Source organism: Chlorocebus sabaeus, chromosome 9, assembly GCF_047675955.1.
Source record: "Chlorocebus sabaeus isolate Y175 chromosome 9, mChlSab1.0.hap1, whole genome shotgun sequence".
In the NCBI taxonomy this organism is placed as follows: domain Eukaryota; kingdom Metazoa; phylum Chordata; class Mammalia; order Primates; family Cercopithecidae; genus Chlorocebus; species Chlorocebus sabaeus.
In genome coordinates, this window is record NC_132912.1 from 104,926,131 (window position 1) to 104,940,197 (window position 14,067).

General features: G+C 47.0%; 1 protein-coding gene across 2 annotated transcripts; it reads left to right on the forward strand.

The window, feature by feature from the left end:
• The first annotated feature begins 927 nt into the window (after nt 1-927).
• NOLC1 (nucleolar and coiled-body phosphoprotein 1) lies at nt 928-12,629 on the forward strand. 2 transcript variants are annotated; one of them, XM_007963949.3, is made up of 13 exons: nt 928-1,095; nt 5,745-5,800; nt 5,911-6,056; nt 6,159-6,283; nt 6,787-6,952; nt 7,908-8,026; nt 8,151-8,286; nt 8,609-8,737; nt 8,946-9,053; nt 9,161-9,841; nt 10,308-10,414; nt 10,585-10,677; nt 10,863-12,629. In XM_007963949.3, exons 1-13 carry the CDS (start codon nt 976-978, stop codon nt 11,019-11,021), a joined length of 2,145 nt encoding a protein of 714 aa, XP_007962140.1. In that variant the 5' UTR covers nt 928-975; the 3' UTR covers nt 11,022-12,629. The 2 variants fall into 2 exon arrangements, with proteins under 2 accessions (XP_007962140.1, XP_007962141.1); XM_007963950.3 differs by having other exon boundaries at nt 5,914-6,056.
• The last annotated feature ends 1,438 nt before the right edge of the window (nt 12,630-14,067 follow it).

The window sequence follows — 14,067 nt, forward strand, 5'->3', positions numbered from 1 at the left end:
CGAAGGGGTAGTGGGTAGAATTGAAGCTATTGCTAACTGCTAATATGATCTGAAATGTGGCAGAACTTGGAATTAACTTGGTAGATGTGAGCATTGATATTGGAGTTACTCATGACAAAGGGAGAGTGTGAACTCTGACCCCGGAGAAAGAAGGGTTATTTTCAACAGTCTCTTCAGCTTGAAGAGATTGTTGGTGTGTGTGATTCAGGTTTAGTGCATGACATCTTTCCTCTTCATGGAGCTGACCTAAGGCGGAATATAAGGGGAATGGGAGGGGCGGCTTGGAAATCAACACCTGCCACCCTCACGACTGTTAACTTGAAGGATCCTCTGGACGACTGATAACTTGAAGGATCCTCTGAACAACACCTCCTACCCTCAGGACGGATAACTTGAAGGAGCCTCTGCAGCAGAGGCAGGAGTCTGGAGGCTGGGATAGTATCAGAAAGGGCCTCCCTGGGTGTTGGAGGTAATGAAGATGAAGGGCGAGAATCCATTGGCCGCGCCAGTGCGCCAGTGGGGGCGGTTGGGAGATCTTGTAGACCAAGTCTAGAACGGAGAAGGACTGTTCGAGCCCGCTTGTCCACTCATTACTCTGGAATCCGAATCCCAGCAGGGGCGCGGGAAACCGCTGCTGTGAGAAAAGGTACCTCCCCCAGAAAGACAGCGCGGGAAGTCCCGAGTTTCCCGCCACGCCGAGGGCGTGACCCTTGACGTCAGAGCTCCACCTCCACAAACTGGCGGCCAGTGGGCTCCGCCCTTAACCAAGATGGCGATACACATGGGACCGGAAAGAGTTTATAGATTTCCCGTCTACCCTACCTCTGAGGTGGAGGTGGGACTGTCCTGTGGAGCCCCGCCCTTTCCGCTATGCGCCCGCGCGGCGCAATGACGTACACGGGCCCGCCCACTGCCCCTGTTGGGTTACTGAGTCGCGCTGCGTAGACAACGGTAGTGACGCGTATTGCCCGGAGGATGGCGGACGCCGGCTTGCGCCGCGTGGTTCCCAGCGACCTGTATCCCCTCGTGCTCGGCTTCCTGCGCGATAACCAACTCTCGGAGGTGGCCAATAAGTTCGCCAAAGCGACAGGAGCTGTGAGTTCCGGGCTTGGGGTGGGCACCGGGCTGAGATGACCACAAAGCTTCAGGCCCTGACGTGCTTAGGTTTCCAGGAGGGGAAGTCTGTGGGGTCCGCCAGTCCAGTGTCCGCAAGGCCTTTACGCCGACCCCTGGGCAGTGGCCAGAGAAAGCCTGCGGCCTCGGTCGCTCCTCTTCCCCCAGTTCTGACTAGATATCGCTGAGTCTTGTTTTTTTTTTTCTTGTGGAGCCGTGCAGCGGCGGCAGCGTGGGAGCCTCGTGGCCCGAAGTCACATGGCTGGCAGAGTGCAGCGGGGTGCTAGAGCCTTGTCCCACTGAGGACGTTGGTTCTTCGGCATCTGGTTCTTCTGGGGTGCTTTTCGTTGGGTGAGGCAAACCGCGATTTGACCTTACCCTCAGTTACATTTACTGGGCTTCAAAAGCAAGTGAAATTGCTTTAGAATGAAGGCCGGGATTTTCGTTAATAAAGAAGAAAATGAATGAAAGTAGAAGCAGAGTTTTGTTTTGAGTTACACTGATGAGAATTGAGCATCATAAACAGCCCTACCAAGCAGGCATAGTGGTGGGCTTGGAGCTTTGGCTAGTGGAATCAAACAAACCTAGGTTTGAGACCAGGCTCTGTCACTTTTTAGATACGTGACCCGGGCAGTTTATTTAACCTCTCTGAGTCTTTCTACAGGGATGTCATCATCCACTTTATAGGATTTTTGTGAATTTCAGTAAGATGATGTGTAAGAGTAGCAATCTCAGTGCTGGTGCAGAGGAATCTTGTAGAAGTTAAAGCTGTACCATAATTATGGCAATTTAGGATGCTCCAAACACATGTGAGAGTAAGAGAACCAGGAATGTGAGAGGTTTGTAATCTTTCACATCAACAGACATCCCTGCATGGGAAGAGACCTTGAGGGAGGAGAGAGAGGAGGTCTTCTGCAGGGTTGATAGCATGACTAGAAAGGATGGCTTGCACTTTTAGCAGAATCAGGCTGCAAAAGCAAAGAATCAGATCAGCTTCAGAACTTCCTTAAGCCGGGACATGCTGCCATGTGATCTAACTGCTTTCTTAATGAAACTGTTTAGAGTTGACTGTTAAGGAGACTGCAGAGAGTACTTTCACAGTGGACTGAATGGAATTGGACATTTCAGAATTAGGATTCTTTTTTTTTGTTTTTTTTGAGACAGAGTCTCTTGCCCAGTCTGGAGTGCAGTTGCCCAGGCTGGAGTGCAATGGTGCGATCTCGGCTCATTGTAACCTCCGCCTCCTAAATTCAAGAGATTCTCCTGCCTCAGCCTCCCGAGTAGCTGGGATTACAGGCGCGCACTGCCACGCCCAGCTAATTTTTGTATTTTTAGTAGAGACAGGGTTTCACCATGTTGACCAGGCTGATCTTGAACTCTTGACCTCAAGAAATCTACCCGCCTCGGCCTCCCAAAGTGCTGGGATTACAGGCATGAGACACCGTGCCTGGCCTCAGAATTAGGATTCTGAAATGGTTTTATGTGAGAAAAGCTAATCTTTGTGAAGAGTTTACTAAGGGTCAGGAGCTAAGCCCTTTACATGCATTTAATTTTTTTTTTTTTTTTTTTTTTTTTTTTTTTTTTTGAGGCGGAGTCTGGCTCTGTCGCCATGCTGGAGTGCAGTGGCATGATCTCAGCTCACTGCAACCTCTGCTGAGGTGATTCTCCTGCCTCAGCTTCCCAAGTAGCTGGGCCTACAGGTGTGCCCCACCAAGCCAAGCTAATTTTTTTTTGTGTGTATTTTTAATAGAGACGGGGTTTCACCGTGTTGGCCAGGCTGCTTTTGAACTCCTGACCTCAAGAAATCCACCACCTGGGCCTCCCAAAGTGCTGGGATTACAGGTGTGAGCCACTGCACCCGGCCAACATGCATTATGTCTTATCCTCTCAATAACTTAATGAGATGTGTAGTATTATCTCCATTTTATAGAGAATAAAATAATTTCGGGGAGACTAAGTAATTTGTCCAAAGGTGAGTTCCCATGTGTCCTGACTCTGGTCCTGTACTCTTTTTTGTACCCCAGAGTCTCACTCTGTTGCCCAGGCGGCAGTGCAGTGGTGCAATCTCAGCTCACCGCAACCTTCACCTCTCAGGTTCAAGCGATTCTTATGCCTCAGCCTCCCGAATAGCTGGGATTACAGGTGCCCACCACCACACCCAGCTAATGTTTGTATCTTTAGTAGAGATGGGGTTTCACCATACTGGCCAGGCTGGTCTCAAATTCCTGATCAGGTGATCTGCCCATCTTGGCCTCCCAAAGTGTTGGGATTACAGGCGTGAGCCACTGCGCCTGGCCTGATCCTGTACTCTTATGTGTATTGTTTTGTGTGTGTTTGTTTCTTTTAGAGGGTCTCACTCTGTTGCCCAGGCTGGAGTACAGTGATGCAATGATAGCTCACTGTAGCCTTGAACCTCTGGGCTCAGGCAATCCTCCTGCCTTAGTCACTGGAGTACCTAGGACTACAGACATGTGCCACCACACCTGGCTAATTTTTTTTTTTTTTTTTTTTTTTTTTTTTGAGACAGAGTTTCGCTCTTGTTGCCCAGGCTCGAGTGCAATGGCGCAATCTCAACTCACCCTAACCTCCACCTCCCAGGTTCAAGCGATTCTCCTGCATTGGCCTCCCAAGTAGCTGGGATTATTACAAGCATGTGCCACCACGCTTGGCTAATTTTGTATTTTTAGTAGAGACGGGGTTTCTCCATGTTGGTTAGGCTGGTCTCCAACTCCCGATCTCAGGTGATCCACCCGCCTCAGCCTCACAAAGTGTTGGGATTACAGGCGTTTAGCCACCACAGGCCGAGCCACTGCAGTGCCATTGCACTCCAGCTTGGGCGACCAAGAGCGAAACTCAGTCTCAAAAAAAAAAGAGAGAGAGATGGAGGTCTCACTGTTTTGCCCAGTGGTCTTGAACTCCTGTCTTTAAGTGATCTTCCTGCCTCAGCCTGCCAAAGTATTAGATTACAGGTGTGAACCACTGCGCCCAGCCTAAATGCAGTTCTTTTTTTTTTTTTTTGAGACTTGCTTTGTCGCCCAGGCTGGAGTACAATGGTGTGATTTCAGCTCACTGCAACCTCAGCCTCCTGGGTTAAAGCGATTCTCCTGCCTCAGCCTCCTGAGTAGCTGGGATTACAGGTGTGCGCCACCACGCCCAGCTAAGTTTTTGTGTTTTTGGTAGAGACAGGGTTTTACCTCGTTGGTCAGGCTGGTCTTGAACTCCTGACCTCATGATCTGCCTACCTCAGCCTCCCAAAGTGCTGGGATTACAGGCCTGAGCCACCGTGCTTGGCCCCTAAATGCAGTTCTTTACATTCAATACAATACTCACCAGTCTTGTTTCTTTTTTTTTTTTTCCTCTTTTTTTTTTTTTTTTTTTTTTTTTTTTAGACAGGGTCTTGGTCTGTTGCCCAAGCTGGAGTGCAGTGGCGTGATCTCAGCTCACTACAGCCTCCGCCTCCGGGGTTCAAGCGATTCTCCTGCCTCAGCCTCCTGAGTACCAGGGATTACAGGCGTCTGCCACCACACCTGGCTAGGAGACGGGGTTTCTCCATAGATAGTACATTGCCAAAGTAAAGAGAGTGAGCTTTTTTTTTTTTTTGGTAGATGGAGGTCTTGCTGTGTTGCTCAGGCTGGTCATGAAATCCTGGCATCCAGTGATCCTCCTGTCTCAGCCTCCCAAAGTGCTGAGATAACAGGCATGAGCCACTGTGCCCAGTCAAAAGTGATTTTTTTTTTTTTTTTTTTTTGGAGATAGAGTCTTACTCTTTTTTTTTTTTTTTTTTTTTTTTTTGAGACGGAGTCTCGCTCTGTCGCCCAGGCTGGAGTGCAGTGGCGCGATCTCGGCTCACTGCAAGCTCCGCCTTCCGGGTTTACGCCATTCTCCTGCCTCAGCCTCCCGAGTAGCTGGGACTACAGGTGCCTGCCACCTCGCCTGGCTAGTTTTTTGTATTTTTTAGTAGAGACGGGGTTTCACCGTGTTAGCCAGGATGGTCTTGATATCCTGACCTTGTGATCCGCCCGTCTCGGCCTCCCAAAGTGCTGGGATTACAGGCTTGAGCCACCACGCCCGGCCGAGTCTTAGTCTTGTAGCCCAGGCTGGAGTGCAGTGGCGCGATCTCAGCTCACTGCAACCTCCGCCTCCTTCGTTCAAGCGATTTTCCTGCTTCAGCCTCCCAAGTAGCTAGGATTACAGACATGTGCCATCACACTGGGCTAATTTTTGTTTTAGTAGAGAGGGGGTTTCACTGATTTGGCCAGGCTGGTCTCGAACTCCTGACCTCTTGATCAGCCTGTCTCAGCTTCCCAAAGTGCTGGGATTACAGGCATGAGCCACTGTGACTGGCTGAATTTTTTTTTTTTTTTTTTTTTTTAAGGACTTTGGTCAATATAGATTGGTGGGCAGGGGGTTAGATGGTGCCACAAACATGATAATAGCCCAAGTTTTTTAGATCAGAAATTGGGAAATCCACAAACAGAATATTTTTCTCCTGATTTAATGCACGTAGCAAAAGTTTTATGAAAATGTAACATGTATACCAAATTTAGTAATTATGTATATAACAGGCCACATTTAATGAAAGCATAACCAGGATAAAATAATTTCTTTACCCAGCTCTTTTTCTTCTACAGACGCAGCAGGATGCCAATGCCTCTTCCCTCTTAGACATCTATAGCTTCTGGCTCAAGTAAGCCTTTCTTGTTCCATTTTGGCTATTTCTCCCCCAAGGTGGGCTGGGCTATGTTTCTTGGTTTGGGAAGATTCCAGTCTCCTAGAAATTGGTCTAATCTACCTTAGCAGGTCTGCCAAGGCCCCAGAGCGAAAGTTACAGGCAAATGGACCAGTGGCTAAGAAAACTAAGAAGAAGGCCTCATCCAGTGACAGTAGTGAGGACAGCAGCGAGGAGGAGGAGGAAGTTGAAGGGCCTCCAGCAAAGAAGGCTGGTAAGGCAAAGTAGCGGGTGGGCTTGGTGGTGCCAGGAAAATAATTTACAGCCTGCTTGTTTCACATGGGTGATTCTTACTGGGACCTGTGTTTTTGTTCAGCTGTACCTGCCAAGCGAGTCGGTCTGCCTCCTGGGAAGGCTGCAGCCAAAGCATCAGAGAGCAGCAGCAGTGAAGAGTCCAGTGATGATGAGGAGGAGGAGGACCAAAAGAAACAGCCTGTCCAGGTTTGCAGCTCTGGGAAGAAAAGGGGGTTTAAGGATTGGAAAGGAAGAAACCAAAATCTTGGCCTCTAACTTGTAACCAAGGAGCGATGCCGGCAATACAATAGGTGATTATGAGGAAGAAAATCTGGGGATTTTCAGAGAGCTGATAAAAATATGAGGTCTGGAAGGGATTTGTGAGGTTGAGGTCAGGCTTGGAATCTAGAGGAAATTAAACCCATTCTGCTTGAGGAGTTTGGGTTCTTCTGGGACACTATTCAGGACTCCAAGAATAAGAGAGTGTGTTTTCTTGGGAGCTTTGGCAGGATATGGCAGGAACAGGGCCAATGTATCAAGTGGCTGAACTTTGTTGTTTCTTAAGAGTTTTTTGCCCTTTCCATATCCTGTCCTTAGCCTTCTCTTGCTCTTACTGCTGCATTAAGCCCCTAAAAATAAAAGGAACATAGGATGCCCTTTGGGTACCTGGAAGCTTTTGTTGATTTCTCTCCTTGTGTCTTTTCTAACAGAAGGGAGTTAAGCCCCAAGCCAAGGCAGCCAAAGCTCCTCCTAAGAAGGCCAAGAGCTCTGATTCTGATTCTGACTCAAGCTCCGAGGATGAGCCACCAAAGAACCAGAAGCCAAAGATAACACCTGTGGCAGCTAAAGCTCAGGCTAAAGCCTCTCCCAAACCAGGTACTGTTTCCGTTCCCAAGAGGCTGGGCTGGGGACCAGATTGCTCTGGGGACTAGTGTTAAAACTGCTGATTTGGCACAGGGGTGAAATGGTACTGTTTGTTGAACTGGAGGTATTGATTACTGGTCTTTTAATTTTAAAGGTTTTACTAATAGCAAGATTTCATAGGAGCTAGTAAATAGAGAAACAATTATTGCAGCAAGGAAAAATGTATATTTTTAAAAATGATGTCCATTTGGTATTTTTTGGTGACATTTCATAGACATTTTATGTTCTTACACATCCCATTCCACTGTAACCACTTAGATATCTATTTGTTGTACTTTTCACTGCCTTTTTTATTCTTGTATGTCATTCTATGAGACAAATGAGAATTTTTCTTTTTTTCTGTAACTTGAGGGTTAGGTTATTTCTCTGAATGGAGGTTGAAGTGAAAGATTTTAGAGGGGATATTGAGATTATTTATGTCATCTTTTCTTAGTTTTATTCCTGCCATGGGATAGGAAAGGCATCCTTTGATGTGGTAAACCATGGCATTCTCCTTGATGGCTGCTCTAAAGTTGAAAGAATTGGTGGACTCCTGGCCAGGCACAGTGGCTCACGCCTATAATCCCAGCACTTTGGGAGGCTGAGGCAGGCGGATTGCTTGAGGTCAGGAGTTCAAGACCAGCCTGGCCAACATGGCGAAACCTTGTTTCTATCAAAAATAAAAAAACTAGCTGGGCATGGTGGTGGGCACCTGTAATCCCGGCTACTCCGGAGGCTGAGGCAGGAGAGTTGCTTGAACCACTGCACACTGCTCTGTGTGACAGAGTCAGAGCCAGACTCCGTCTCAAAAAAAAAAAAAAAAAGGAATTGGTGGACTTCTAAGTTCTCTGATCATGGGAAGGAGGTTTTTCATGGTCCTGACTTGCCCTATTACTCCTTACTCTTTTTTTTTTTTTGGGTATTCCAGCTCGAGCAGCACCTAAAGTAGCCAACGGTAAAGCAGCCAGTAGCAGCAGCAGCAGCAGCAGCAGCAGCAGTAGCAGTGATGACTCAGAGGAGGAAAAGGCAGCAGCCACCCCCAAGAAGGTCTGGGCCATAACTTCGGTCAGGGAAGAGGTGACCAGGGTGGGATGTGTGTGTGTCTCCATTCCCTGGCAGGATTGGTTGGATCAGCATTTTCCTGTGGTAATCAGTTTTCTTTCCAATGCAGACTGTACCTAAAAAGCAAGTTGTGGCCAAGGCCCCAGTGAAAGCAGTTGCCACCCCTACCCAGAAGAGTTCCAGCAGTGAGGATTCCTCCAGTGAGGAGGAAGAGGAGCAAAAAAAAACCCTGAAAAATAAACCAGGTGACTGGACATGGAGAGTGAAGCTGTATGACTGTGGTCAGGGCCCAGCTGCAGTAATCACATGGACCTCTCCATAGAGCTGCCTGAGCATCCTCATGACATGACAGCTAGCTTCTCCCAGTACTAGTGATCTGGGAAAGCAAGGAGGACTCTCCAGTGCCTTGTATAACTTAGACTCAGAAGTGACACCGTGTTCTGTTAGAACTGAGTCATTGATTCTGGCCCATACTCAAGGGGAATTAAGCTTCATTTCTAGAAGAAAGTAGTATCAAAAAAATTTGTAGACATATCTTAAAACCATCACACTATCCTTTTTAAACAGGTCCCTACAGTTCAGTCCCCCCGCCTTCTGCTCCCCTACCAAAGAAGTCTCTGGGAACCCAGCCTCCCAAGAAGGCTGTGGAGAAGCAGCAGCCTGTGGAAAGCAGTGAAGACAGCAGTGATGAGTCTGGTGAGTCAGAGGGATGCAGCCTCCCCTCAGTGTGGGTCTGGAGGAGGGGATGAGGAAGAAGGGAGAGAGAAAGCCATCCATCCATCCATTGTTTTTTGCTTAAAGCAAGACAGAGCTATGGCTCTGTGTGTGTCTTTGCATTCTTTTTATTGCTGTCCTGGTTGGGTTGGGACTCTGGACCCAGCATAATGCTACAGGTTTTCCTCAGATTCAAGTTCTGAAGAAGAGAAGAAACCCCCAACTAAGGCAGTTGTCTCTAAAGCAACCACTAAACCACCTCCAGCAAAGAAAGCAGAGAGTTCTTCAGACAGCTCAGGTAAGGCATATGGAGGCCCTCAGTTCAGTGAAATGCTCTCAGGCAGCTGCTAAGGGCTCCCCTGAATCTGAATTGGGGAGCTGTTGATCCCATCCCTCTGTGTCTAGATTCTGACAGCTCTGAGGATGATGAAGCTCCTTCCAAGCCAGCTGGTACCACCAAGAATTCTTCAAATAAGCCAGCTGGTACCACCAAGAATTCTTCAAATAAGCCAGCTGTCACCATCAAGTCACCTGCAGCAAAGCCAGCTGCAACCCCCAAGCAATCTGTAGGCGGTGGCCAGAAGCCTCCAATGAGAAAGGCTGACAGCAGCTCCAGTGAGGAAGAGAGCAGCTCCAGTGAGGAGGAGAAGAAAAAAAAGACGGTGGCCACCACTAAGCCCAAGGCGACTGCCAAAGCAGCTCCACCTCTGCCTGCCAAGCAGGCTCCTCAGGGTAGTAGAGACAGCAGCTCTGATTCAGGCAGCTCCAGCAGTGAGGAGGAGGAGGAGGAGGAAGAGAAGACAGCTAAGTCTGCAGTTAAGAAGAAGCCACAGAAGGTAGCAGGAGGTGCAGCCCCTTCCAAGCCAGCCTCTGCAAAGAAAGGAAAGACTGAGAGCAGCAGCAGTTCTTCCTCTGATGACTCCAGTGAGGAGGAGGAAGAGAAGCCCAAGGGCAAGGGCTTTCCCAGACCACAAGCCCCCAAGGCCAATGGCACCTCTGCACTGACTGCCCAGAATGGAAAAGAAGCTAAGAACAGCGAGGAAGAGGAAGAAAAGAAAAAGGCAGCAGTGGCAGTTTCCAAATCAGGTCTGTACCCAGTAAACATGCCCTCTGGGTTTTGTCCCCCCAAATCAGGATGGGATATACTCTTTGAGAGTAGGGTAGTGAGAGGAGGCCCACCACTGGGCTTCCAGTTGTGGAAACTGGGAGGAAGAACAGGAAACTGGTCTTCTTTTTTTTTTTTTTTTTTAATAGAATCTTACTCTGTCACCCAGGCTGGGGTGCAATGGCATGATCACGGCTGGTGCAGCCTTAACTTCATGGGCTCAGGTGATCTTTCCACCTTAGCCTCCTGAGTAGCCGGGACTACAAGCATGCACCACCATGTCTGGCTCATTTTTTAACTTTTTATAGAGACAGAATCTCACTATATTGCCCTGGCTGATCTCAATTTCCTGGGCTCAAGCAATCCTCCTACCTTGGCCTTCCAAAATGCTGGGGTTACAGTTGTGAGCCACTGCACTTGGCCTGAGTCTGGCTTTTTGTTTTGTAGGTTCATTAAAGAAGCGGAAGCAGAATGAGGCTGCCAAGGAGGCAGAGACTCCTCAGGCCAAGAAGATAAAGCTTCAGACCCCTAACACATTTCCAAAAAGGAAGAAAGTAAGTTGTCTCACTTTCCTCTCAGGAACCAGCTCTTTAAAAGTAGAAAAATCTAGGATCATCTTGACAGCTCTGCCTGGCATGACCTGGCACATGTGTCCATGTGTATCACTCAGAAGAGCTGTTAGATGACCACTCTGTCTTTCATTTCCTACTTCATTCTTCTGTAGGGAGAAAAAAGGGCATCATCCCCATTCCGAAGGGTCAGGGAGGAGGAAATTGAGGTGGATTCACGAGTTGCAGACAATTCCTTTGATGCCAAGGTGAGAGAGAGATCTGTGCCATTCTTGAGAGGAAGGATAGGTAGTGTCAGAGGGGATAGCTCTTGGTTCAGGTTGGTGGGAATCTTCTCTGGGTTCAGGTTGCCTTGAGCAAGGAGTAGAAAGAATAAAGTGACAGGGCCCTGGCGTGGTCCTCCTCTGTGTTAATCCCCCTCTCTACTTACCAGCGAGGTGCAGCTGGAGACTGGGGAGAGCGAGCCAATCAGGTTTTGAAGTTCACCAAAGGCAAGTCCTTCCGGCATGAGAAAACCAAGAAGAAGCGGGGCAGCTACCGGGGAGGCTCAATCTCTGTCCAGGTCAATTCCATTAAGTTTGACAGCGAGTGACCTGAGGCCATCTTTGGTGAAGCAAGGGTTATGATCGGAGACTACTCACTTTCTCCAGTGGACCTGGGAACCCTAATCTCTCTAGGTGAGGGTCTCAGTGAGGACAGAAGTTTAGGGTAGGTCCTAAGACTTTACAATGTAACATCCTCTCTGGTCCTTTTTTCTGTTCCTAGTTTTGTACAGACTTGTTTTTGAGTGTTGAGTAGCAGGGACAAAATAAGGGAATGTTATTTTTAAAGAAAATTCATTTTCATTGTTGTCTCCTTACTTTTCTGTGAAAGTCCTCATACTGAGAAATTTGTATATTTTATATTAAATAATTTCCTATTGATTTTTGTTGTGATTTTCAAAGGTGGAGTCCCACAGATAAAATCTTGGCTGTTGCCCAAAACATAGTAAAGGGTCAGGTGTGACTTTTTATAATTGGAAGAAAATTCTGCCTTTGTGAGTGCACATGTCCACATTTCATCCCTCCTTTCCTCAAAACCCCTAGAGAGGGGCATTAAAGAATTATTGATGTATATGCAATGTCTGTTAAGCATGCAGTATGTATTTCATCTTCATTTATTGGGTCTGGGACTGAAGTTTTTAGCCAGCATGGACCTGACCTACTTTTTGGGATAAAATTCACTGTTTTGTTACAGGCAGAATTCTGGTGTGGCATGTGCCATGGGGTCATACTGAATAAATTTTTTTTCTGTAATTTTATCATTACATGATGTTTGCAAAACATGCTTTGTTTTTTAATTTGAAAGCAAACTTTTCTACTGTTGAAAGACATTTTTTGACAACTTCACCCTTCCTAGTATTGAGTACTAAGTTGAGGACTGCATCTTCTCGTTTTTTTACAGTATAGAGAATGAAATGACATTAGTTTGAAAAATACATATCACTTGGTATCGCTGTCTTGGTTGCAGTGGTGATACAGAATTGATTTCATTAATTCCTACATGGTTGGGAATCACTGATCAAGAAAGTGGGGAAAAAAAAAACAAACGTTAAAACCTCAATCCTCAGTAGGAAGGTAGATTACATTAGGTGAAATTGTAGGTAATCTATGTATGTGCTAATGGGGTTGGAAAGAACCTTACAGAGCATATTACCTGATAAACTTGAGTGGAGTGGGTTTGGGAGAACAAACTAATAGGATTATTGTGTCTCGTAGTTGGTACCTGGGAGCAATTGACATGCCCCCTTCAGAACCTTAACTGTTAGTAACAGTGGCTGTAACAACACAAACCAGTGACCAGAGATACAGCTCTTAGGCCAAGCTGGCCTGACGGTATGGCTGAAGGAAGTGACTGAGCAGTGGTGGTACTTAGCCAGACCAAGATGGAGAGGGAAGAGTCCACAGCTTTCTGGAGGCTAAGGCGTTCTGGTGGTAGAAAAGTGTGCCCCAAGCCTTCATGGATGAATTACAGGTCTTAAAATTAGTCTCCTCTTGTTTGGATTCCATACTTGCTAAATAACCTGATAATAACCTGGTTTTCCATGTTAACTGCCTCTAGGAAGAAAATGTACTGTTCATGCTGACACAGATATTTCAGTCTGCATGGTAAAAGTTCTACATCTTACTACAAAATAATAAACTGGCTGGTTTATAATGTGTCTTGGGAGTTTTATTATTGTGAGTCTAAACCCCTTCCACACCCTACTCAAACCAGAAAAACTTTGGTGCCAGTTATAGGGGTCTGGACCTGTGATTTCACTGCAGAGGCTTTTTGGCAGCAGCTTGCAGGGTTTTCTTGGCCACAGCTTGTCTCACGGTGCCTTTTCCAGGCTATATTCTAGCTTGTGCATAGTCCAAATTGGGGGTTGGCAAAATGGCCTATGGGTCAAATCCAGCCCATGGCTTGTTTTTATATTACCTAGGAACTAAGAATGGTTTTTACATTTGTAAAGGTCTTTTAAAAAGAGAGAGAATATGTGACAGAGATCTTATCACTGGCCCACAAAGCCTACGATATTTAGGATGTGGCCCTTTACAGAAGAAGTTTGCCAATTCCTGGTCTAAATCAACAATTCCGAAGACATCAGCTGAAAATTAGAATCATCTGGGGAACTTAGAATCATGGATACTCGCAAATCAAAACCACAAAGAGATAGCATCTCACACCAGGTAGAATGACCATCATTAAAAAGTCAGGAAACAAGTGCTAGAGAGGATGTGGAGAAATAGGAACACTTTTACGCTGTTGGTGGGACTGTAAACTAGTTCAACCATTGTGGAACACAGTGTGGTGACTCCTCAAGGATCTAGAACTAGAAATACCATTTGACCCAGCCATCCCATTACTTGGTATATACCCAAAGGATTATAAATCATGCTGCTATAAAGACATATGCACACGTATGTTTATTGTGGCACTATTCACAATAGCAAAGACTTGGAACCAACCCAAATGTCCATCAATGGATAGACTAGATTAAGAAACTGTGGCACAGGCCGGGCGCGGTGGCTCAAGCCTGTAATCCCAGCACTTTGGGAGGCCAAGACGGGCGGATCACGAGGTCAGGAGATCGAGACCATCCTGGCTAACACGGTGAAACCCCGTCTCTACTAAAAATACAAAAAAACTAGCCGGGCGAGGTGGCGGGCGCCTGTAGTCCCAGCTACTCCGGAGGCTGAGGCAGGAGAATGGCATAAACCCGGGAGGCGGAGCTTGCAGTGAGCTGAGATCCGGCCACTGCAGTCCAGCCCGGGCTACAGAGCAAGACTCCGTCTCAAAAAAAAAAAAAAAAAAAAAAAAAAGAAACTGTGGCACATATACACCATGGAATACTATGCAGCCATAAAAAAGGATGAGTTCCTGTCCTTTGTAGGGACATGGATGAAGCTTGAAACCATCATTCTTAGCAAACTATCGAGAGGACAGAAAACCAAACCCTGCATGTTCTCACTCACAGGTGGGAATTCAACAACGAGATCACTTGGACACAGTGGGGAACATCACACACCAGGGCCTGTCGTGGGGTGGGGGGAGTAGGGAGGGAGAGCATTAGGACATATACCTAATGTAAATGATGAGTTAATGGGTGCAGCACA